A 25,509-nucleotide genomic window follows, 5' to 3' on the forward strand; every position below is an offset into this window, starting at 1 on the left:
ATTCACATTTATTAATATAACATATTTTTTAACACCTTACAAAAACAAAATGATGAGAAGTGGGTTCGCTTACCAATAAGTGGTTTATTTTGCATTAAGCGCTCTTTGAGGTACTTGTGTCCAAAGTCCAAACTGGGTTTCCATCCTTTTATGTAAAAGAAAAGAGAGGAGAATAATATGAATGGTTACGTTTTTCCTTGAATTAGAGCAAACATGAACAAATTTTTTATTCTTTTTCAGACTTTTTGACCAACATTTGTTTTGAATGGCTAAAATTGCTGCAGCATGTTGTAACAAAAGGAGAAAAGTGTACTTATTTTGTAATCACCAGCAGCTGAATAAAGGTGGGAAAAAAATTATTTAATTGAGCTTGACAATACACATTAATGTTGGAAATGAGAGGAAAGTGTACAATACCTCCACCAAAGCATTTGTTTAACATCTGGAGAACAACATTAGAGACAGATGTTAGAGTATGAAAAGTCGAATTTTTAACATATCATGCATAATCACAAAGACTTTCTGCAGACAGCTAAGAAAATATTGATTTACCTGTTTGTGTTTCCAGCCGGAGAGATGTATGCAATACATATGTATACTCTTAAAGTGCTTACTGCAGTTCTGCCAAGAGAACAAACACAAGAAAAGTAAAACAAAGTTCACTCAAGTTTAACAAACTTGTTTGTAGTAGTGTAGTTACCCTAACATCGACAGTGTAGGCAGGGGTGTTGAAAAGATGAATACAGCATAGTATCGATTTTTTGCATGGCAACTTTGTATTGATACTGTCGTGGTACTGACCTCCTATTTTCATAATCAACCTAGATTTTTCAGAATCTAAAAGAAAACAATAAACACAATGAACATTAACTAAAAACTTATCTCTTCTCTTTTAGCCTTTAACTAGCTCTAATTTGGCGGCTTTGCATTCTGCTTTGCACTTGCATACTGCTGCACAGCTTTAAGATGCTGTATTTTCCTTGATTTTATGCATTTTATATACTCTACTTTTATGCTTATTTTTATACATATTTTATTAATAATGTCAGTGGGTTATATTGTATTTATTTTATTTTCCATTTTATGTTGTGCACTCTATGCACTAAATTTCTATCCCTATTTTATCTTACTTTTACTAGTACATTCAAGTGGATTTTATCCATTTGAAGATGCATTCTATGTATTCTGTTCTGATTTTATTTTATTTTTATATGCAGGTTTTATTATGTCTTTTTGTCTTTTATGTGTTTCTGATGTAAAGCACCCGGTGCATTTAATTTCTTTCCTGTTAAGAATGTTGGGCTGCATTTCTTGTATGAAAGGTGCTACACATATAAAGTTTATTATTATTATTATTAACACTCAGATGCTCTGTTTGGCAAGCCATCTCCTTTTACTAAAAATATGATCAGCAGGATGTAAAGTTTAACAAAGCACATTATATAATCCCCCTTTCTGGGTTATTAAAACCCACAAATCAACAATCAATGCAAGTAAGGGCAAAAATCTTGGACTGCCTTTATCACCAGGAAAATTCCCTCACGACCCCCAGAAATACTCTTAATATGAATAAATGGGCGATCACACTTAGGCTTGAATTAAATGTGCTTGCCTAGTAATATAGTCAAATAAATGCAACGAACATATACTTGGAAATGCAATAAAACATAAAAAATATACTAATTTATGTGATGAACCCCATGCTTAATGTAACAGAAATTTCAAGCATAAGTGTAACAAAACGTCAGCACTTGCTCAAATGTATAAAAATAACATGCTAGACTGTAAGAAAACACAAACAACCTACGAGTGTCTGAACTAAAACATAACATCTGATCAATATATATTAATATATGAGGAGTACACACGTCTCAATCATATGCCTAACATGTGAGTGATGCATGTGAATGTATGTATATATGGCTACACAAATAATGTCAATATGTGAGTGTTTAGTATATGAAGTGTGAAGAACTGCTCCAGACTTATAACAGAGCCTTTCACAAACACTCATTTCTTTTCATCACCTTACTCATTGTAGTATCAGACTGAAATAAAGATAAAATATGACACATTTTAATGATTACACATTATTTTTCTGTCCATAAAATTTCCATTCTCCATTTGAGATGCAAAGTATCTTTTTTTATTTTTAAAATTAAATTATTAAATGATGACTACTGCAATCACAAATTAAATTTTTGGGTAGATTACTGGAAAAATAAAATCAATTGCTTTTCCAGTCAGTCCACTTGATACATTAAGCTGCAGTAAAAGTCACTGAATTGAGAAAAGCAGACGGACACCTTTTTTTTTTTTTTTTTTTTAAAGGGATGGAAAAAAGTTTTCCTTTGTTGACACAATTTTGCAATTGACAAAAAGGTAATACATCTCAATGTTATGTTACTGCAATACTCAGCATATCGCTTAATGTTTAAAACTGAAAAATGTATTATAAAATCTTGAGTATTGAGATAACTTCACACTGAAGGAGCCTGATTTCCACCCCTAAGTTCAATTTAAAATAATAATATCCAGGCTACTGCAATGAAATGTATAACTTTGACAGTTATAAATTCTTACCTGACAGCGTAGTTTGTATGATAACGCTACAGGTGCTGCTGGCCCTGGTGGTTCTGTTGGTTTTGCTGGTGCTGCTTGCCCTACTGCTGTTACTGCTGTTGCTGCTGGTGTTGCTGTTGCTGGTGGCACTACAGACGCTGCAGGTGCTGGTGCTGCTGGTGCTGCTGGTGCTGATGGTGCTGGTGGCACTACAGACGCTGCTGGTGCTGCTGGTGCTGCAGCTGGTGCTGCAGCTGGTGCTGCTACAGACGCTGCAGACGCTGCAGACGCTGCAGACGCTGCTGACGCTGCTGATACAGTGCGGGGCACTACATAGAAAAAACAAAGTAGCACTGAGTTGATAATGCAATATTGTTAACGGTAAAATCATTTTGAATAGTGGTTTAAAAAGAAAGATAATTGATTACATTGTTTCTTTACTGGAATCTATCAAATTCTTCCTACTTTTTATTGTTGTGAATTTTTTTATTTATCAGTTTTATCAGATTTTTTTAAAAACCAGAGGCTACTTGACAATTTACACAGTAAACATTTCACATTATCACATCCAATATAAGACCAAAAGCCGTAATAAGATCAGTCGGTCCACTGGTCCTAATAGTTCACACAGGAATAACACATACCCAGCCTGTTCCCTGGTTTGATGATTGTAATCAAGCTGCCCTCCTTGTCTTCATCTCTGATGGATTCCAGCTTCTTCAAAGCTAAAGCCACCACAGGTTGAATTAGTAAAACATCATTCTGGATTCCACCAAAGGTCCCGTTCATTCAGAGGAACACAACATAAACTGAGGCAAGAAAAATAAATACCGACCTTGTGCATAACATGTGAAATTCACTGATGTGAATCTAGCAGGCTCCAGGCTCACTTGCTGTAACAGAAAGTCAAATGTCTTCACATTTTCATGAACAAAAGGATCCATTTGGGAAACCTGCACAAGTGACTTCACAAGCATTACCTTCATATCAGTGTTTTCGGCATTCTGAATTTCCTCTGCCTGCTTTGCAAATCCAAGCATTGTGGAGGCAAAGGAGTAGTTGTAATTCTGGTAGGATACTCTTGACAGCAAAGTAGACGGGTGCTTCTCTCTCTGCACAGATTGAAACTGATGTGAATTACACAAATACCCCATAAGAAGAAAAACACTACTGCATTCAGTTGTTTTGGATGCATTACTCAACTTTATGTCACTACACCAACAATAATGCAGAAAATGCTAGAGTCAAGTTGTTAACAATAAAACAAGCCTGAAAAGTGATTCTTGGTCCCCGAGTTTAGTGCATTTAATCTACCACTGTTCTATTTTATTCTTAACCATACCCTGAAGCATTATGTTCAGTTGCATGGTATCATCTTGCACAAGAAATGTGCATGTCAAATAATTCCATATAAATTGAATGTTAAGTGATGATTAGGACTGGCCCCTAAAAGCTGATGATTAAAGTCATCAGTTGGAGACTCCTCAGTCAACTGAGATACTTAAAGTCAAGCAGTTATTTTCAGGGGGGGTTTTTTGTCAGTTAGTGTATAGCGTACTTCTGGGACGTTTTGGTCCAATGATTTCTCTCTGCAGAGCTGCAGACTCAGACCTAGATGAGTCATTAACATATTTAGCAGGCATTAGTTCGGAGGACTAATATGGCTTGTTTACTGTATTACGCGAACGTCACTGTCAATCTGAAGGTCATGTCCATTCAAAAATGTGGCAGTTCAAATGTTGCTTAGTATTCTATATCAAAACAAAGGAGCGAGCAGCCTAATGTGGTGTATTATGCTCAGTTTCTTAAAGTTCCTAATTTGGTCAGGCAAGGAGGCCTCGAGGTTAGAGGTCTAGGGATGTTTAGGCCTGGAAGACAAATGTGCAGAATACTGGCACCAGGCTAGAAGTAACATGGAATAAGGTTCCTTCCAAATAAGGAGATACTTGTGGGGTTTTGTGATTGATCACAGCAGGTGAAGAGTTGCTTTACGGACAAATGTATTGATGCCTGTACGTATATAAGAGTTTTGCATGAGCTGAAAGAGAGAGATTCGCATTGGTCCTGAATCCTCTCCCAGGCAGACCATGGGGCCTGGTGGATGCTGAACTTTGCTGCAATAAATTGATTATTATGCAACCGAGTCGGTGTCCGCGGAGGTTTCTTCATCTTCCACACATCATTGCTACTTAAGAAACAACTACACTAACATTCATATTAAACAGTCAAATTCAATTTGACTGACATAATTCTGAGTCTGTTACAACCCTAAGGAAACCACATGCATTACTCGGCACATTTTGCTTACAACCGCCATGTACTGAGATAATTCTGCGAGTTATCCTGGATAAGATAAAAATCCCTCCAGCTAGGTTTACCTTGGGGCCTCCTACCAGTTGGATGTGCCAAGAACACCTCCAACAGGAGGTGCCCTGGGAGGCATCCTAATCAGATGCCCAAACAACCTCAACAGGCCCCTTTTGATATGAGGGAGCAGTGGTTCTACTCCGAGCTCCCTCCGGATGTCTGAGCTCACTAAAGGACATGACACACCAAACCAGTATCACAGAACTAGCAGTGATAAAGCCCCCCAGCTGCGTCATCCTCATGTCGCCATTTCTCGACCAAAGTGTTGCACAGGAACACACCAAACGGACAGCCAACAAGCACGTATGTTCTGTGCCTGCGTGAGAGGAGATACCCCTCCATACCAGCAGACTATGGCCATCTGTAATAGTCATTCAAAATAAGAAACCAAAAGACCACCATGAAGCTAGTTAGCTACTTTGCACATTAATAACACAACCCAATATTGAAAGGACATATTGTACGATTCGCCAGTGAACAACAGCACACCTGCCTGGCCCCCTGGCACACAACACATCGGACCTCTATCACGAGCTATCGCCTTCTAGTCAATGACACAGGATCCACCATTCCCTCAATGACACGATGTCTGAATGACCCACATCTTTAAAGCTGCTGTTGTAGATATTGCATGTATGTCTCAAACTGTGTGGCAATGTTTGTTGATGGATATTATCTTTAATGTCACAGCTACTTACCAAGTAACAATAGATGTGGTCAAAGCTCAGGACATGTCCGATGATCATGTGGGTGGCCACAGTTAGGCAACAGAGTGTGCAGAGATAATATCTTTTCTCAGCTGGCCCAACACGAATGCATTCAATAAGGTGCTGCATTCCTGCAAAGACCATGATCAGAGAAGACAGAAAAAGAGAAGTTTAGAAAAAAAAACTGAAGAAAGCCAACAGTGTAGTTAACTGTCCAGCACGAAGGACTTTGCACACAATTTTCATATTTTTTTCTAAGTGTGTTTTTTTTTGTTTTTAAAAAACATCATCTGATTATCACTATACACTGAAACCTTGCACACTGGCTTTATGCGTTTCATTGCTCTATTTTTTTTCTATTTTCTCCCTTGTTTCTTCTCCATGTGAGGTACCTTCCTGACTGTTGTTGCTCTCTACTGAAAAAAGGCAAATGTATTTCTTTTCTTACAGTTTCTCTGATTTACTGTGTGTACACTGTGATCTTTCCACACAAGAATAAAAACGTGTTCAACAAGATTCTCCTTGCCTGCTAAATGACTTCCACTTCCTCAAAGCTGTAGCTCAAGAATCTCTCATTTTAATTGACATTACATGATTCTCACTGTAGAGCAGTGACCAGGCTCCAATAATCTAATTTTAGATATCCTACGAGAAAATGTTTCTCTAAAGAATTAATAAAAACTTTTAATTCATTTGAACATTAATTAATTGAATCCAACATTCTATGTTGGGAGAGAAAACATAATTTCCGCTTTATGTCATCTCTTTTTCGTGCCCTTCCTGTTGTCCATACTGAAGGGAAACATCTTCCATTAAAAAGCATTTTATAACCATGTTGTGAGACATTTACTGACCAAGAAGTGGATGCTTCCTGTTGCTGTCTTTTTGGTATGTTTGTATCATCGTTCTCTTTGGCTTGACATCTGAAGGACAAAAAAAAAAAAAGATTGCAGTGATAAAGCATGGGCTGAAATGATAATACAAAGACTACATGTATTGTGCAGATATACAGCATATTGAGAGATCAGTCTCACCACACACCACATCAGTAGCTCTTTTGGAGCTTTGGATCATTTCATGTGATCTTCATGAAAACAGTTTTTTTCAGGTGTCATAAAATTTAATGTTTAAATTTGCACTTTTTGAAAGTCAGGCTCAGACAACAGGAGATTTAAAATCCTACTCAATTTTGGAAATGGGTTCCATTATGCACATAGAAACAAAAAGAACTTCACAGGTGGTCTCCTCTCTAAACTTTCGCTGGCATACAAGATAATAATAAGATCACTGTGCCACTAGCAGGAATGCACCACCTCACATTCATATTACGCAAAAATCAAGACTGAAGTAGTGTGACAACTGAGCTCCCTGAAACAGCATCAGGCTTTGAAGCAATTTAACATAGTAGCCACATATGGAATTACAGCATCCAGGTCCGTCACGTGGTTCTATTGGGTGCAAAAATATTTTTCCCCCCACAGATTTATATTGTGAAAGAGACATCTGTTTATCAGTAGATACTTTTTTGAGCATCACAACCCCGACATAGATCCCAATGTTAAAATGCCCAAATTTACAGCACAAATAAGCATGTTTACAGCCTAGTGCAAAAGAGGTTTTGGTCTCTATAGCTAATTTCAACTTCATGACAACTGTGCAGGGGGGAATTTTTACATAATTCACCAGTTCACTTCTTACTGAGGCCCAAAGATACGCATATTTACGGGCGGGGCCACATGACTGGCAGGCTGATTGCGAGGTGTTGCTACAGTTTGTATTTCAGACCCAACATTCACTCCTCCACAGCTCCAACTTCTGATCCAAACATGGTCACTTCTGGCTCCAAAATACCAAGAGGGTCCCAACCAAAATGCGCCACTGAGCAGCTTTCATAGAGATAAATGGGCCCCTTCCTCTAACGCTGAATCCAGTAGTGTTTATACACCCATTGCTGTCATGTTAACAGTGCTTTGCAACAAGAACAAAAAAAGCAGAAGGCTAAACAAGTCTTAAAGAGAAAATAGTTGGGGAAACGCATTCAATACAGGCTGTATTTTCTTCAGCGAGACCTGCAGGTATGATTCTATCTATCTGTCAATGGTCGTATGTTAGCTAACATTAGCCTTAAGGGCTAGCATGTTTACCCTTGTTTGGCAACACCATCACCTGATGTAATTGTGACCATAACCATCCAGATTTTAAATCCTAAAACTACAATATCTAAATTGTTGTGACAGCCCTAATAAGTCTGCGAGCAGTTTGGACCGCTGGACACTGTATCTTTAAAACCTCTCACGTTACCAGATGATCTGGGCTGAAATCAGTACCTACCAAGGTCCAAAACCACGTCTCTTTCCTCCTTCCTAAAACAGCCCAAAACTCCTGTAGTTTGAGACACTCTTATGACTAAAACATGAAATCATTTGATATGACTGAAAGGTCCAGAAGAGCTACTAAATGGACTGAATGTGGTGAGACTGTTTTCTACTGTTGACTGCTGTCACAGGGGTGAGGAATAAACCAACAAGGGGAAAAGAGGAAGGGCTGAACTTTACATTAAACTGTCCTAGTCTTGACCAGTCCTTAAGCGGAAATATGAGTCCTGAGAAAAATGTGCACACACCTTCAAGTACCTTGAGAAGCTTGTCGTTTTCACTGAGAGTCTGCATCACTGGGGAGTAAGATCAGATCATTTTAATTAACATATGTGTTAGTATGAGTTTTTATAATTATGCATCTTTTATAATTATTTAACATATACGTATCCGCCTCATGTGAACGTTTACCTACTTTTAAGTCAAGTCTTTGACCCTGCAAGTTATGTTGGACATATGGTAACAATTGTGAAGGGACTATACCCCACGTCTCGTACCTATTCAGGAAAGGTGCCCCCACCCAAAGTCTCCAATACAATCTCATAGAAGTATCCCTGTGGTCTTACTCTTGACGACATATTGGTGATTGATAGGTACCAGATGTGTATAAGGGCATTGCTTTAAGTTTGGTCTTGGTCACACACTTCTGTCCATGCTGCTATGCTGACCCGAGTGCTCGTATTTAACGTTTCCTGACTAAAGCATCAACCAGCGTCTCACTGCTGAATAATTGTCATCATAGAAAACTCATCCTTTCAATACGATTCAGTAAAATTCTTTAAAAAACATTACATAGAGAAATCCTGGAATCACATACCTTCAGAGTAGCTAATTGTTTGGAACCTCTTCAACAGATATTCAGGTAAATCCAACAACTGCGAACAGAAAATAAGGAGAAATTGTGGAGGTCATTCCACCAATAACAAATGTGGCAGCAAAATCTCTTCACACGGCACAGTGCACTAGTTTGACAAGCTACACGATGGCATTACCCACCAAAAGCTCTATTCACTTGGGACTAGCATTGCCAGTGTGATTTAGAAATTGCATTCCCACACCTGTGTTTTGAGTGATGTGTTTGCACAGAATGAGCAAAGTGTGTATACAACTCACATAAGCTGACATTATCACCTCACTATGATGCACTCAGTCATTTGAAACTGAGGGGCACTGCAGAGTTTGTTAATAAACCCTTCTGTTTTCACTTTGAGCATCCTCTTTCAATTACTGGTAGTTATATAATCCAATGTTGATATACAGCTGCTTTAAAGGAGCAGTGAGTATGATTTAGTGACATCTAGCGGTGAGGATTGCAGCTGCAACCAGATAAAACTTTCTGTTAGGATTTCTTAAGTGTTCATTGTTCAGGATTTTTTTTTTACCAGGAGCCAAATTATCTGCAGAAGTCTCTTCCTCTCCCAAAAAAAACATACTCAGTGACATAAAGTGATGAAAACACTGAATAAAGCAGTTACATGTTACAAATCAGTGTTTCTCCATTACCATTAGGCTGGTCATGGAGGGACTGCCAGCCCAGCACCTGCTAATGTTTGCTCCCCTTTTTTCTCTCACTACTTAAGATCCAGATGTTTAGGTTTGTGCCCGGAGCTGAATTAAACACAGTGGTATCCTTCTCCTCAAAACAAACTGAGCCAGCAAAGCCCTGAATAAAGCAGTTTCATGCTAAAAATCTGTGTTTTTCCAACACTGTTCGGCTTGTCACGGAGGGGCTGCTAACTACGGTGACAGATGCAAAAACACAACTATCTAGCCCTATCAAGAGCCACTGTTTCATTTGTCAGTTCTGGGCGACTGTGGAAATATGGCTTTGCAACATGGTGCACTCCGTGGACAAGGACCCACTCCCTATGTAGATATAAATGGTTCAAGATTTAAAAAAAAAAAAAAAACACAATTCTTATTTTTAGGTGATTATACTAAAAGAAAATACACTTATATATTCTATTTCTGGTTCTATATTTCCTAAATCCTACACACTGGACCGTTGCTGTTTCATTTTTCATTTATATTTAGGACTCCAGGCACCTGTAGTCGTGCGGGCTCCCTTTCTCTTATGTCACTTTTGGCATCAGGCGTCAGCATGGCTCTCCTAGCCACGCTGGGGATCCAGGCAAAGTTCACCACATTGGGGTTTATGTAGCTCTAAAATACAAATACAAATGAAATTGTGCTTCCAAATTTTAAACATTGGTTAATTTTGTATGATGTTCAGCACTTACAAAGTAGTTCCTGAAATGGTCAATACTAGCAAGGTGGTTTGCAATCCTGTCTGGTGGATGTTTTTCTTCACAGGCATGGCAAAGGTAAAAATATATACTTGTGTCTTGACTGAAACATAAAGTCATCAGAGACACACCTGGAAGAGGTTACATTTAAAGCAGAGTCATTACATATACATACATATAGAATATTCAGCATTGCTATACACAAGTTTACATTTGTTTTAATGAGAACAGTCCTACAAGTCCATTATCATTTACTGCCTACAAATTATACACCTTTTGTGAGCCACCAAAAACTAAAAAAATATTTTTAATATGCCAAATATTTAAGTTTATAAAGACATTAATGAATGATTAGAAAAGAAAAAAATGCTATGTAATCAAGTGATTATGCATGATTCAAACATAACAGACTGAGCTGAAGACAGTGGAAACGTCCAAAGGTCTACGCTAAATAAAAAGTACCCGAGAAAATATAACCGGAAAAAACAAAGAAAAAAAACTGAGTTTAACTGTTGGAGGTCAGCTGTTTGTAGAGATGCAGTAAGAGCCTGTTGTCTGCAGCTCTTCATCTAACATCTCACTGTGGCTGTTTCTGCTTTCACTCTTCCTCCCTGCAGAGTTGGTGGACCATTCTCTATTGAAGTTAAGCTGCTAACAAAGCTCCGCTATATCAGTGATAAACACATTTCATGTCCTTCAGATTCTTCCACAGTAAAAGTTTTGCCATTTAAGAGCTTTTATTGTGAAGAAGCAAGATAAGGACATGTATTTTTAACAGCAGTAACCTAACACAACTGTACAGCTGCTCAACAGCTCATTCAGATGAGGAAGTGTTAAAACGCTTTCTGTTCCCATTCTCTGCTTTTTTAAAAGCCTCCACTGACAAAAACAGTGCTTTTTGTTTGCTGAACATGTGAGCTGCTGGTCTACTGCTACCACAATCATACCCCTTTCCCACCAAAATTTGCATGTGCCACAGGTTTTTTTATAAGGTCCCTTTCACACTAATTATCATACTATCACCTGCTACTAGTAAACCTGTGAGATGTTCCAAACTGGTGTAGTTTGCCTCTTGTTGAGATGTATCAGAGGGAGAGAGAGGTATAACATGAACCAAGTTAAACACACTTTACTAACCTATGATTGGTTGTTGGTAGATGTCATGCTTGGCTGTGGCATCTGGATCAATCTTGATAATTGAGGGAAAGAAGCCTGTAGAGGAAAGATGACAATAGAACAAAAGATTATTACACTAAAACTACTCAGGACAGCCCACGTTACTTCATCTTAAACTTCAAATAAATGCACAATATAATAGTGACAATGCAAACTGTTAATAACTCTGCGCACTGTTATCTTTACCAAGCCTTACCAAAAGGCTTAAAGGCTTTCAATAAACTTAGTTAAACTTTGCATTGTCTAGAGGGTTTAAAGCTGTTTGGACCAAATGGCCAAACTTGAAGGCGTGAGAAAAGAAAGCTGCTGTCAGTAGAAACACTGGATAGTGACAAATAATTTTTTGAACCTGTTAGAACTGTGCCATGCGTGTGTGTGTGTTACACACGCATATTTGTCAATTTAAAAAAAAACCTGAAACTAGAAATGCTTCACAAGTCGTGTAGGTGACCTCATCACTTTAACTGAAGCTATGATGCCCAGTGCACCAGGACTGGGAGTCACTCACACAAGCACTAATCTTACTCATTTTTCATTTCTCAGAAGATGAAGGACCAGGAGTTGCTGGATGAAAAAATCGTTAATCGAGTAAATGGCCGTGTTAGTGTTGGTGACATATGTTGTGCAAGGTGAGAGATGTAGTTCACTGAGTGGTTTCACATATAAACTAAATCGTGCAAACGATAAACTGTGACTTTCTTGACCCACAAAATGATAATATAAATTGATAAGCTCGGCGGTGGCTCAGACGTAGAGTGGGCCTGTTGGTGGTTCGATCCCCGGCTTCTCTAGTCAACACATCAAAGAATCCTTGGGAAAGATACTGAACCCCAAACTGCTCCAGATGCTGCGTCATCCCAGTGTGAGTGTGTATGAATGGTTACTAAGCAGCAGGTGGCATCAAGCACGTTAGCCTCAGCCACAAGTGTGTGATTGTGTGTGTGAATGGGTGAATGTGACATGTAGTGTTAAGTGGTTGTAAGACTAGAAAGGTTCTTTACAAGTGTAGTCCATTTACTGTTTACAAATACATGTATTTCATGGCACAATTCAAAAAGTATCAAAAAATTGTTGCTGTTGATGGCCATACATATTTTTTGATTTTTTTCTGATATAAGGTCCCATGAGGGCCACTGGAGGGGGAAGGACTTTGCCTCTCTATAGCTGCAGGTACTAATAAGTTTTTAATCTATTGGTTGTCCAAATATAATCTTGTCAGATTATATCTACGGCCAAAAAGAACCAACCCCAACTTCCAAACTAAGTTTGAATATACGTAGTTAGCAAGAATTAACTGGGTCTTCTGTGTGATCTGTCTTTATATAAGTGGGAGAGTTCATTCATATTTGTGCTTTTTTAGCTAGTCTTCAGCTATCAGGCCCCTCTTCTGTGGAAACATCTTCTTCTCTTGGACTGGGAGACATACACCGTCTCCTCATTTAAGAGTAGACTTAAGACGTCCGTCTTTGATAAAGCTTCGAGTCAGGGCTGTCTCAGGCTTGCCGTGAAGCAGGCCCTTCTCACGCAGATATAAGCTTTGTCTGCTGAGAACCTCCTCTGACACACTGAGCTCCTCTCTCCATCCCTCTCTTCATTTACAAACATTTATACTTGTTACTAACTTGGATTCTCTCGTGGAGGTCTTGTGCCTTCTTGTCTTAGAGGTTGCCATGGATCGTGGTAGCATCTGGATCGTGGGTTGTCGTACTGGCTGCTGCTGTGGTCGTGCCTGATGCCCACTGCTGCTATTTATCATTAGTCATATTTCTACTGCTATTACACATATGATTAATATCATTGCACACATATACTATGCTATATGAATATATATCATATATATTGACATGCAGCACTACTGTTGTGGCTCATATTTTTATTATTGTTATAGTTATTGTTGCAGTGCATCTCTCTTCCCTCTGTGTATCATTTTTTTCATATGCATTACTGTTATTCTGTTTATCTGCTCTGTATGTACAACATCCATGGCACGTCTGTCCGTTCTGAAATGGGGATCCCTCCTCAGTTGCACTTTCTGAGGTTTGTTCCATTTCTTTTCCCATTTAAGATTTTTTTAGAGTTATGCCCTTATTTAACATATGTCCAAGGACAGATGGTGTCATACCATCAAGTACTGATTATTGATATTGGGCTGTATAAATAAAACTGAATTGTATAAAGCTGAAGTCAACGTTAAAACTTCTGAGCTTCAGCTAAAAATACATGCACTGATGGGCCTTTGCACAAACACCACCAGTGTTGGGTCCAGAGTCACACTGAATGTAAACAGGAGGAAGCGGGCTTACCATAACCCTTGAACGTTCCTAAAAAGAAGTAAAAAAAAAAATTAATTAGCTGTGCATAAAATCATAGAAATCAAGAAATTAAATGTATCTGAAATGTCGAGGGAAAAACAATCACCTTTCTGGAAGATGTCTGCCATTTTCTGTTGGTAAAGCAGAGGACACAGAGGTGGTTTATTAATGCTGGTGTTAAGCAGTAATGTATCCCCAAATAACAAGTAATGATATCACAGTTACCGCCACAGCAAATAACTCATTGCAAACTTACTTTTGTTGTCCCCGCCTCTCCAATTTAAAATGTAACAACCAATCACATCCTCAAGATACATTTTTGTTATTTTCGAGCATTCATGTCACAAAATCTCCCCTTGCATTGATTTTGTCGGGCAGAAAGATGACAGAACATGGACTTTTTCCACTGCAAAAAACACTACGTCAAACCTCCTAAAACACCAACTATGACCGACAGCACAATGTAAAGCTCGTGGGAATACGCCCCACCAAAGATGAGCCCTCAGTGGCTGTGGAGGACGGCTGTGGCTCTACACCAACTAAACATTGGATTTCAAGCATGAACTGCAGGCTACAAGCAACAAGGACTTTGTGCATTGAGAAAAGCTGTTCTAAACTGCTGTGTTTGCCCACATAGTTTTTAACAAAGTGACCATCCTTTCTTATGCACAGTTGAGCCTTTCGAGATTAAAGTCGAAATTTCGAGAATAAAGTCGCAAGGAGAGCGGAAAGCCACGTTGGCCTCTGCATACTTGCCCGGCGAGGGCTGCTCGTGGCCGGGGTGATGGCGGCGGGGAGGCACCCCCCTCCTATCTCCCAGGGGAAGGTCCGAAGAGCCGCACCGACCTCTCTGTACTTGCCCGGGGAGGGCAGCTCGAGGCCAGGGTGCTACTACCGAGGCTCCCCGGGATGAATTTCCTACGTTTTCCCCTCCCTCTCATTACTACCAGCTAACACATAGTGGTGGCTGGTGACAGGCCCTTCAGCCCGACTCTACAGAGTCGCAGAGTCAGGCTCACCCTGACCCCGGCCTGGCCTCCGGGACCCCCGCCTCGATCCCAACCCACCCTGGGGGTCTAATCTCACCCCCACTGCCAGCCGTGGCTACCTTAAGAGAGTCAAAGTTACTCCGGCAGTTTACCCGCGACTGCATTGAGGGACCTCTGCCCGCCCTGTGTACCCCTGGCCAGGTCACCCTGGGCCGGGCCTCCGGACTCCCGCCTCGATCCCACCACGCCCTGGTGGTCTCACCTCCCACCACTCTGTGGTGGCTGGTGGTGGTGAGGAGGAGGGGAAAACGTTGGAAATTCATCACGGGGAGCCTCGGAAGTAGCGCCCCCGCAACGGGCAGCCCTCCCCGGGCAAGTACACAGAGGTCAGCGCGGCTCTCCGCTCTCCTTTCGACTTAAATCTCGAAATTATATTACAACTTTATTCTCAACATTCCGACTTTTTTTCACGAAATTTCAACTTTAATCTCGTCACTTCGACTTTAATCTCGAAATTTTGTTTCAACTTTATTCTTGAAATTTCGACTTTTTTCTCAAAATTTCGATTTTATTCTGGAAATTTAAACTTCATTCTCATCATTTCGACTTTAATCTCGATTTGCCCAAAAAAAAATTCTCCATCATAAATGGCCCCAATCCATTTCCGTATGTTTGTGTGTGTAAAATTATAGTATAAGAATAAGAATGTATGACAACTGTTGACAGGATGTGGTTAAAGCACAGACACTGCACCCATATGGCAGAAAGATGCGAGAAGACGACCAAAACTATTTCCTGCCTGATGAGTCAAAAAATGAAAAAAGGAAAGCAGAACTAGTTCCACTTGGTAAGCAAAACTGTTGAAGCATAACAGGAGATGGTTAAATTTGTGTTTCTTATGCAATATAAAATGTAGTTTAGCTGCTTACAGGCCAAAAAAAAAAAAAAAAAAAAGGAATTCACAAGAATGTTCGAATATTTCATCACCATCATCTTACCAACACTAGACAGCATCCGCTTTTCTGATCACCTAGACAGTAAAGTTTAAGTGTGTTTTCCCCAGCAGGCCAAAGATGTGCAGTTTTGTTAATTTTCTAACATGCTTGTGCTTATGCCATCACAAGCTCGGGGGGTTAACAGTTGCCAAAACTACTTCATCACCCAATCTGTTTTTTTGTTTTGTTGGATGAATGGTTCAGTTGGAATTTTCTGCCAAAACCAGAAAAAAAAGAAAAATAATGTGGTTAAGTGCCCACCTTTCGATGATTTGTTGATATCATATGCTTCTTCAAACCACCCACTCTGGTATGTTGGGTGAGGCAGACCTACAAGAAGTACACAAAAAAAGGTGCATCAGATCATCTTGCAACTTGTCCTGTTATGAAACCAGTGTGTCATAACAAGAAGATTAATGACACACAGCTACAGGATAATGGTGAAAGCCCACACTGAACGTGGATAAAGAATGCAATATATGTACTGTCAGATTCCATCATTATGTTCAATGAATCAAAGAATAGGACAATACTCAGAGGGGCTTACACCATGCTGGTAGAGACGCAAAGGAAGAGTGTTGACCATGATGTTTACTTAGAACAAAACAGTATAAAAGCATTTCTGTATGTGTTCTCAGTTGCTCTGCAGACAAACTAATAAAAGTCTCTTTTTGGAAGATCTTGGCCTACTGTATAGTGTGCTTTGTTAACCTTCACATCCTGCTGATCATATTTTTTGTAAAAGAAGATGGCTTGCCAAACAAGGCATCCGAGTGCTCATTGAGTGATCATTGTTTTCTTCTAGAAATGTAGGTCAATTAGGGTAATAGGAGGTCGAGGAAAGGTTTGGCAGTTATTCTTGATGGTTGTGTGTGTGGCCCGAACATCTTGTATGCTTCAGTGTATGGCAAAATACCCCATCTGAACACTGGGAGTCACATCAATGAACAACTGTTCAAAAGGCCAGAGGTCATCCTCATAGAGAGACAGGGGTTACCTCTCCCTCCATTTAGGAAGTGGCAAAGACTCCCATCTCAAGTACATATAAAAACTCTATTCACTCATGAAAGCCAGGAGATGTAGTTAAAAACTGTTATAGCAGTGCAAAAACACTATCTAATAGTGATTTTATGTCAAGATGCCATTAATTCATTTAAATTTAAACACTTTGCACATTTCTTCCATAGGACACTGTGCTTTATCTAATATTTTTAGCCACCTTTCTGTTTTGGAGAAGACTTGTCTGAAGTGTTCTTGAGGTTAGGAATTGTGCCATTAATTCTAAAACCACGTTTTCAATTTTTCCAAAATTTCAGTCATCCAATGGCAACCAGAGACCCCCTGCATTTTTTACACTCGTAGTCTCGTTTATTAAAGCGTAACCTGCACAGTTAGCTGTTTAAACTCACAAATATACCACTACTCTTTTCTATCTTGATTGATCAGCTCCAAGTATATCTGTAATAGTCAGACTGCATTCACTCACTCAGTGTAATCAAGTAATCATTCACTACAAACACTGATTTCCTCCCGGGTCACTGACATGAAACTGCTCTGAATGCAGGTCAGAGACGGTGTGGATTGAAAACTACCATCCCCCTGGCATTGATTACATCACTAACATCACTGACGTAATTCAGGTACGGCTCTTCCTGAATGTCTGTAGCAAGTATTATAGCAATCTGTCTCATAGTTGTTACATTTCCATTTATGTGGACCTCACAGTAATGCTAGAGAAGTAACATTTATCCTCCTGGAACCACAAATTCATCCTGGGGGATGTTTCTACCAAATTTCCAAGTCACTGAGCCGTCTCTAAAAGAAAAAAACAACACAAGAACGGCTAAAAGCCTGAAACTAATGTTTGAATTCATAGTTATGATGTGATACACACAAGGTTGGAAATTAGCACCAGCCAAATGCAGGTAAAATGTGCAAGTGGCTGCCAAATTTGCTTTATTCACCAGGCACAAAAACAATGGTAATCTTTTAAGAGGCTGTTAGATTTTGGAGACAAAAAATGTAATTTCCAACCCTAGATACACAGTGGTGACAGGTAGCAAAGAGGAGATCTCAACTAGAAACTGTCAAAATCCACTAGAGTAAAACTATAGTTTTCCTTTAAAATTGTTGTACAGATGGTAAGCCGAAGTTCCACTTTTCACTTACTCACCTAATTTTTTCACAACCTCCATCTACTGTTTAATATCCCTTTCTTTTTGATAATTTTCAAACCAATCAATGAATTTCTCCCTTTTCTAAATCCATGACAGAGTCATCTCTGTCGTATGTGTCACCAATATATTCACTTTTCCATATCTGCACATGTAACAGCATATATTTCCATTTGTTATCATCACTTAAATTTTAGCTTGAGAGTTTTAGTCAGTCCTGGGCATCTAACCAGATGAACCTCTGAACATCCTGCTGTCAGGTCAATAAAGTTTCATTCCTACGCAATGCTTTGCCTTTGCCAAAAGAAGCTGCAGCAGAAGAGAGGCTTCTTGTGTCAGAGGTGGTCTCCGTGCAAATGGTTTGTCTACTGATACAGATGCTCATCCTGTGTGTTTGCCTCTCTGTACAAAAGCTGCTACACTCCCACGACAACGGTCTTTCACTGCGCCACTACGATGCTCCACCTCCTGCAGCCTGCACCTGGATAGGTTTAGCATTAGTGGTCTCCCGTCTAGGTTGGACCCTGGAGACAAGATCTGAGTCATACCTGTGCAAAGGAAACTTAACTGTGTCTAGTAAAGAAACAATTTATAAACAAAAACAATATTACAGACACACATGGCTGATCATCTGATGCATTTTTTTAAAAATGCAGCAAACTGTCCATAAAGTGAAACAGCAACAGCAGAAGTGTCCCCTCACAGTCTGTGAGTTGGGTGGGTTGTTTCATGATGCTGCCGGTCGTCCTCTGGCATCTTTCAGTGCAAATATTTGTCATGGTGAGACCGTTAGCTTCCTGTCGTAGAGCCTTCGTATTGGCAGGAGACCTGTTGCTCTACTTCGTAGTGACACAGGATGTCAGGATGCTCTCATTGGGACCAGATGGTGGCAGGGTAAAAAGATATATCAAACACATTGCAACCTAAAAAACATCTGGCTTCAATTAATTCTGCATAAACAGGTTCAAGAGCAAACAAACTGTCATTAAAAGGGCACTCCAGCAATTTTTAAAACTCTAATGTCTTCTGTGGCCCCTCCCTGAGCTACCACCTTATCGTGGTGGAGGGGTTTGCGTGTCCCACTGATCCTAGGAGCTCAGTTGTCGGGGAGGGGAGGGACCAGACAAAGTGTAGCTCACCGGACCCTGATGATGAACAAGACGAATGGTCCAGAGTTTCCCTTGCCCAGCCTGGGGGTCGGGCTCAATGGCGAGTGCCTGGTGGCCGGGCCTTTACCCATGGGGCCCGGCCGGGCACAGCCTGTAGAGGCGACGTGGGACCTCCTGCGCATAGGCTCACCACCCGTAGGAAGGGCCATAGGGGTCGATGCCGTGTGAGTTGGGTGGCAGCCAAAGGCGGGGACCTTGGCGGTCCGATCCTCGGCTGCAGAAGCTAGCTCTGGGGACGTGGAATGTCACCTCTCTGGTGGGGAAGGACCCTGAGCTGGTGCGCGAGGTTGAGAAGTTCCCACTAGATATAGTCGGCTTCACCTCGACACACAGCGTGGGCTCTGGAACCAGTCTTCTCGAGAGGGGATGGACTCTCTTCCACTCTGGAGTTGCCACTAGTGATAGGCGCCGGGCAGGAGTGGCAATACTTATCGCCCCCCAGCTCGGTGCCTGTACGTTGGAGTTAACCCCGGTGAATGAGAGGGTAGCCTCCCTCCGCCTTCGGGTTGGGGGACGGATCCTGACTGTTGTTTGTGCCTATGGTCCAAACAGCAGTTCGTTCCCTGTATGACCGAGTGCGGACGGGATGAGAATCCCCACCTCCAAATCCGAGGCCATGGTTCTCAGCCGGAAAAGGGTGGAATGCCCCCTCCAGATCGGAGATGAGATCCTGCCCCAAGTGGAGGAGTTTAAGTCCCTTGGGGTTTTGTTCACAAGTGAGGGAAGGATGGAGCGGCGGATCGGTGCAGCGTCTGCAGTAATGCGGACACTGCACCGATCTGTCGTGGTGAAGAGGGAACTGAGCCGAAAGGCAAAGCTCTCGATTTACCGGTCGATCTTCGTTCCCACCCTCACCTATGGTCACAAGCTTTGGGTAGTGACCGAAAGAACAAGATTGCGGGTACAAGCGGTTGAAATGAGTTTCCTCCGTAGGGTGGCTGGGCTCTCCCTTAGAGATAGGGTAAGAAGCTTGGTCATCCGGGAGGAGCTCGGAGTAGAGCCGCTGCTCCTCCGCGTTGAGAAGAGCCAGATGAGGTGGCTCGGGCATCTAATTAGGATGCCTCCAGGACGCCTCCCTGGTGAGGTGTTCAGGGTCCCACCGGTAAGAGGCCCCGGGGAAGACCCAGGACACACTGGAGAGACTATGTCTCACAGCTGGCCTGGGAACAACTCAGGATCCCCCGGGTAGAGCTGGACAAAGTGGCTGGGGAGAGGGAAGTCTGGGCTTCCCTGCTTAGGCTGCTGCCCCCACGACCCGACCCCAGATAAGCGGAAGAAAATGGATGGATGGATGTCTTCTGTGGAGCTTTTTCAAGTTAAAAAAAAAATTAGCATAAGTAGCAGAGTAACATAAGAGGAATTGTTTGAGCGTATTGGAGCTTGACCCACATGAGAGACTCTGCTAACTTTATGGAAGTCCAGTACCAAAATGCTGGAGTACCCCGTTAAAGAAAAACACTGAATTTGCTAAATTACTTTTATAAATCTTTTGTTATTTCATGCACTTTAGTTTACAATACTTACGTGGATGGTTGTCCAGTAAGAGCTCTTGTTACAGAGGACTGGGAGTATCTTTTTTTTTTTTTTTTAAACTAAAGTAGGCAGTTTTATTCTGGTGTCATTGGGTAAAATCCCCATTGTGCTGAGCCCTCCACACCACCTCCACTGTCATGTACGTGTTCATACAAGTCCCTGCAACACAACACTTTCCCACAGTTTCTGTATGAAGTAAGTTAAAAGTTTCTGTATGGGCTAAGGCCAGAGAGGGGATAGCTGCAGGAGGAGAGTATTCTCAAAATTTTGCATTTTTTTTCCCCTTTGCAGAAAACTGCCTACTCCCAGCTGCGAGGCTGCTCCAGAGACAAGCTGTCTGTGAGAGGTCACTTCTGGTGGCTGCAGTCTGAGTCAGATCCACCTTTTCCTCCTCCACAGCTAATCCTTTTTTCCCCAAACGTGGTCCCTTCTGACTCCAAAAGCCCAAAATGTGAAACCAATGTGAAAGTTGAGTCTGTGGTTTGACTCTCTTTACGCAGAGATTGAGCATCAGGGCAGCTACTAAACCCCCTCTTTCTGCCCTCTTTGCATATTGCTTTGCATTTGCATCACGTGACCAGGCGTGAAGTTTAACACTTCATCGTCTGCCTCTCGCGTGGCATGATCGAAACAACCGTTTAAGACTGTTTACGGATCCGCGGAAACCCTGCTACAGTCCCTTATTTAAATGTCTGGTTGAGTAATTGGTTGTCTGTGTGGTTTGTTGGTATGAGAGCTCAGATGAGCCTAACACACTCACGCATAACACACACACACACACACACACACGGACACAACACCGGAAAAGGTAGAGTCTGACTAGTCAGAATCACAGTAATCTACTTGTTTCTCCAGGCCGAAAAATACGGCTGACATGAAGCCACAAACCCATACCTGGCATCCAAAGTTGATGTAAGACTCCATGTTTAGAAGTTACAGCCTCCGTTTGCAAAACTAGTGTGATTTCTCTCCAGACAGGACAGGAGCAGCAAGTCGTCCTGAGCAAAACTTCACCCCGCCCAACACGACCTCAGAGAGGGAAGAAAAACTCTCGCGTGTAGACGTCGACGTAAAACTTGAGCCCGCGTAAAAATTAGCCAGACCAAAGTGTGTTGTCTTTCCCGCCGGGAGAAGAGTCCATATCACTGCTGTGATAAGGCATCAATGTGCTGCAGCTGTGGAGGTGAAGGGTGGAGACTGCGACTCCTCCTTCCTCCTCTCAGCCAGGGCCGGCTCTACCCAATTTGTTTTTTTTTGGGGGGGGTTTTTTTCTCAACAGAAAACACTAAGTGAGGGCACCAGTGGGCATAAAATAAAAATTATTTTATTATTATTTTCCCTCGAGGCCAAGGGGGACTGGTGGCATGGCAGCGCCCCTCCAGCAGATAGCGCCCTATCTATCTCAGCTCATGACATGTTGACTAGACTGAAGTAATGAGTGTGAAAAGTCAAGTCACATTTACTTTACTAGTATTTCTATTTTATACTAATTTATTCTTCAACTCCACTACATTTCACAGGGAAGTATTGTCATTTGGGACACTTTGGTAAATTAATACGGTGGCCATGAAGGTGAAAACACAACATCTCAGCAAATACCACAACATTTCCAAGAACACTTCATCACTGGTGTATTGTCGTATATGTATTGCAATATATAGTATGTATTGTGGTATATGTGCCGTATTGTGCTTTGTATTGTAGTGTATTGTGGTATATTTATTTTATTGTGCCTTTCATGTTTGTAGTGTATTGTGGTTTTATGATGTTTTGTAACTCAGAAATATTGCAGATGATGGTTTGTACATCACTTTGACAGGCACAGTATTTAAAGGGTTTCAGAACACAAATACCTGGGCATCTGGTTGGATCAGAAATTTCATTTAAATGTCATATTGACATACTTGCAAGTAAATTAAAACAAAAAAAAGGATACCCCAGAAACAAATTAAATTTAGGAAATAGATTATTGGGGCCATCTTTTTATCAGTCCTGGATTACGGTGACGTTATCATTAGCCATGTTTCTGCCTCAATTCTCACTTCACTAGACTCAGTTTATCACCCTGCACTCGGATTCATGACTGGTAATAGTTACTCCACCCATCATTGCATTTTATATGATAAGGTGGGATGGGCACCTTAATTTGTGAGAAGGGATATGCATTGTTTCTTTTCATTTATAAAGTCTTGAAATGTATTTAGAATTTATATTTAGAATTTATTATCATAAATTAAAGCTATAGTTGGTAAGTTGCTTAAACTGTCACTATATTCTGAAAGGAGTACATGAGACAGATGTTGGAGTATGTAAGTATATGATCCAGTGCTCATGTTCATTATGTTGGAGTATGTAAGTATATGATGCAATGTTCATGTTCATGTTCATTCCTTATTTCCTGTTTATTCCTTATATGGTCATGTTTATTCCTTACAAGAAGACAAGATATATTATCGCAATAACTCAATGTTCTGGATAACAGTTTAACGTTCTGTATGATAATCTAACCTTTGGGGTCAGTGGTGTGAGTGAAAGCATCACGTGAAGAGAACTTGATATGTGGAGATAAGAGGAGGAGATGCGCAGAATGGATGTGGGTCAAAAGGGCGTGGATGTGTGGTATCTGTGATGTTGTTCAACAGGATACCCAGCAGGGAAAAACAATTCCTAATAAGGGATTGTCCTTGAAGTTGACCAATCCAAAGATGATGCCATGTCGGAAGGGGAGCCAGATAACGAGGGGAGCCAACCAGAAGATGACTCTACCTTCATTCACATTTCCTCATTGTAAATAGTATAAAAGACTGGATCAGGGAAAGACAGGTTGTCAGAATGCAGGCTGACTCGCTGATTTTATCGGCTAGGGAGAGCCATTTCTGATCCAGAGCTCTGTAAACTGCTCACTGCTTGCTTGAAAAGATTCACTAAAGGTTTGAACTTAAAAGTCTAAATTCTGTGTGGACATTCACTCATTTGCTGTTTATTGAGTTGCTTTAAAGAATTCTGAACATAGCACTCACCCTGGGAGGGTGAGAGTTTTTTTCTATTTGCAGCAACCAAGAGGAAAACTCCTTCACGGATAATCTGTGAAAAAATGATGTACCTCCTCCTTTTCCTACTGCTTCTAATAATAATAATAATTTGGCAGAATCTACCACAACAGTGTATTTTAGTGTATACTGTTTAGCTGTAAAATGAGAAAGTTGGTGGAGCGGAGCTTGGCACATTGCTCGACAGTATCAAAAATGGTGGCCAGGTCACAAACTTTCCCATTTAACAGCAAAACAGCAAAATACGTTTCTGAAAACATTTGAGGTGAGAAATAGAAAATGCAGTAACAGAATGATTCATGTTTTATCTGCGCTGCCCGCCCCAGCACCTCTGTGTCCTGACATTGATCCTACAGGATTTCATTGTGAGGTGTATTATGCTCTGTTTCTTATGGTTCTTATTTTGGTCAGGCGAGGAGACCTCGAGGTCAGAGGTCTAGGGATGGTTAGGCCTGGGAGCCAGATGTGCAGAATACTGGTGCCAGGCTTAAATGACATGGACTGCAGCTCCTTGTGGGGTCTGGTGATTGATCACAGTAGGTGAGGAGTTGTTTTACTGAAGAAGGTATAGATGCCTGTACCTATTGTTGGAGTATGTAAGTATGTAACCTAAATCTCTGTAACTGAACAATGATTCCAGCTAAAGTGTGATTATAATGCTAGGATACGGAACAAGTTTCATGTGACATGAGCCCTTAAGGCTCTGTCCAAGCAAGGCTAGAATTGTTATGCAACTGCAAGAATGCTGAAACTACCGTTAGAGGAACTGAAATGCTACTGTATAAATCATTTAGGAGTGTCATGTGAAGGTCACCCATAAACAGAGACAAGAAAGAGGAAATATTTAATGTATATATGAGACAAAAAAAAGAGTGTGGGTGTCTGGTCTCTGTGACTGAGTTCAACAGGTCATGCAGAAAAGGAAAAAACAACTCCTAATAAGTGATTGTCCTTGAAGTTAACCAATGCTAAGACGATGCCTTGCTGACAAGGGAGCCAGATAATGAGGGGAACCAACCAGAAGATGACTCTACCTTCATTCACATTTTCTCATTGTAATAGTATAAAAGACTGGATCAGGGAAATACAGGTTGTCAGAATGCAGGCTGACTCGCTGATGTTATCGGCTAGGCAGAGGCATTTCTGATCCAGAGCTCTGTAACTGCTCATTGCTTGCTTGAGAAGATTCACTAAAAGGTTTGAATTCTAAATTCTGTGTGGACATTCAGTTATTTACTGTTAATTGAGTTGCTTTTAAGAATTCTGAACATAGCACTCACCCTGGGAGGGTGAGAGTTTTTTCTACTTGCAGCAACCAAGAGAAAAACTCCTTCACTATATAAGAGACATGCATGAGCTGTAAGAGAGAGAGATTCGCATTGATCCCGAATCCTCTCCCAGGCAGACCATGGTGCCTGGTGGATGCTGAAATTCGTTGAAATAAATTGATTCTTATGCAACCAAGTCAGTGTCGGCGGAGGTTTCTTCATCATCTACACATCATTGCTACTTAAGAAACAACAACAACAGTTCAAAACAGAATGGCCCTTGATATGTCATTAGCTGAAAAAGGGGGTGTATACATATGTACATTCCCAACAACACTGCTCCAGATGGCTCAGTAACCAGGGCCCTGGAAGGACTTAGGAGCCTGTCGGAGGAGATGCATGAACACTCAGGTATAGATAATCCACTGGGAGGGATTTTTGATCAATGGTTTGGGAGGTGGAAAGGTTTGGTAGTGTCTGTGTTTCTGTCCCTGGTAGGCATAATGACTGCACTTGTGTTGTGTGGATGTTGTTGTATCCCATGTATCAGATCTTTGTTTGAAAGTGTGATTGTCGCTGCCATCGA

General features: G+C 41.0%; 1 protein-coding gene across 5 annotated transcripts in view; it reads right to left on the minus strand.

The window, feature by feature from the left end:
- Nucleotides 1-21,790, minus strand: part of LOC121958183 (uncharacterized) — a 41,714-nt gene extending 19,924 nt beyond the window's left edge. For 2 of the 5 annotated variants that reach the window (XM_088090042.1, XM_042507053.2), the window contains exons 1-19: nt 21,500-21,790; nt 15,991-16,059; nt 13,852-13,876; nt 13,737-13,754; nt 13,056-13,178; nt 11,395-11,469; nt 10,252-10,388; nt 10,058-10,174; nt 8,829-8,886; nt 8,260-8,307; nt 6,491-6,559; nt 5,628-5,767; nt 3,543-3,674; nt 3,398-3,455; nt 3,207-3,287; nt 2,584-2,891; nt 553-621; nt 418-442; nt 74-145 (exon numbers count right to left, since the gene is read on the minus strand). In XM_088090042.1, coding sequence (XP_087946168.1) covers nt 74-145; nt 418-442; nt 553-621; nt 2,584-2,891; nt 3,207-3,287; nt 3,398-3,455; nt 3,543-3,674; nt 5,628-5,767; nt 6,491-6,559; nt 8,260-8,307; nt 8,829-8,886; nt 10,058-10,174; nt 10,252-10,388; nt 11,395-11,469; nt 13,056-13,178; nt 13,737-13,754; nt 13,852-13,876; nt 15,991-16,059; nt 21,500-21,529 — 1,654 coding nt within the window. In that variant the 5' untranslated portion in view covers nt 21,530-21,790. Of the gene's footprint in view, nt 1-73; nt 146-417; nt 443-552; nt 622-2,583; nt 2,892-3,206; nt 3,288-3,397; nt 3,456-3,542; nt 3,675-5,627; nt 5,768-6,490; nt 6,560-8,259; nt 8,308-8,828; nt 8,887-10,057; nt 10,175-10,251; nt 10,389-11,394; nt 11,470-13,055; nt 13,179-13,736; nt 13,755-13,851; nt 13,877-15,990; nt 16,060-21,499 lie in introns of those variants that run through there. The other 3 variants (XM_088090041.1, XM_088090043.1, XM_088090044.1) reach the window with 3 other exon arrangements.
- Between the last annotated feature and the right edge of the window lie 3,719 nt (nt 21,791-25,509).

The sequence above is a fragment of the Plectropomus leopardus genome, chromosome 17, assembly GCF_026936395.1.
Source record: "Plectropomus leopardus strain MGB_pleo_1.0 chromosome 17, ASM2693639v1, whole genome shotgun sequence".
NCBI classification, from domain to species: Eukaryota; Metazoa; Chordata; class Actinopteri; order Perciformes; family Serranidae; genus Plectropomus; species Plectropomus leopardus.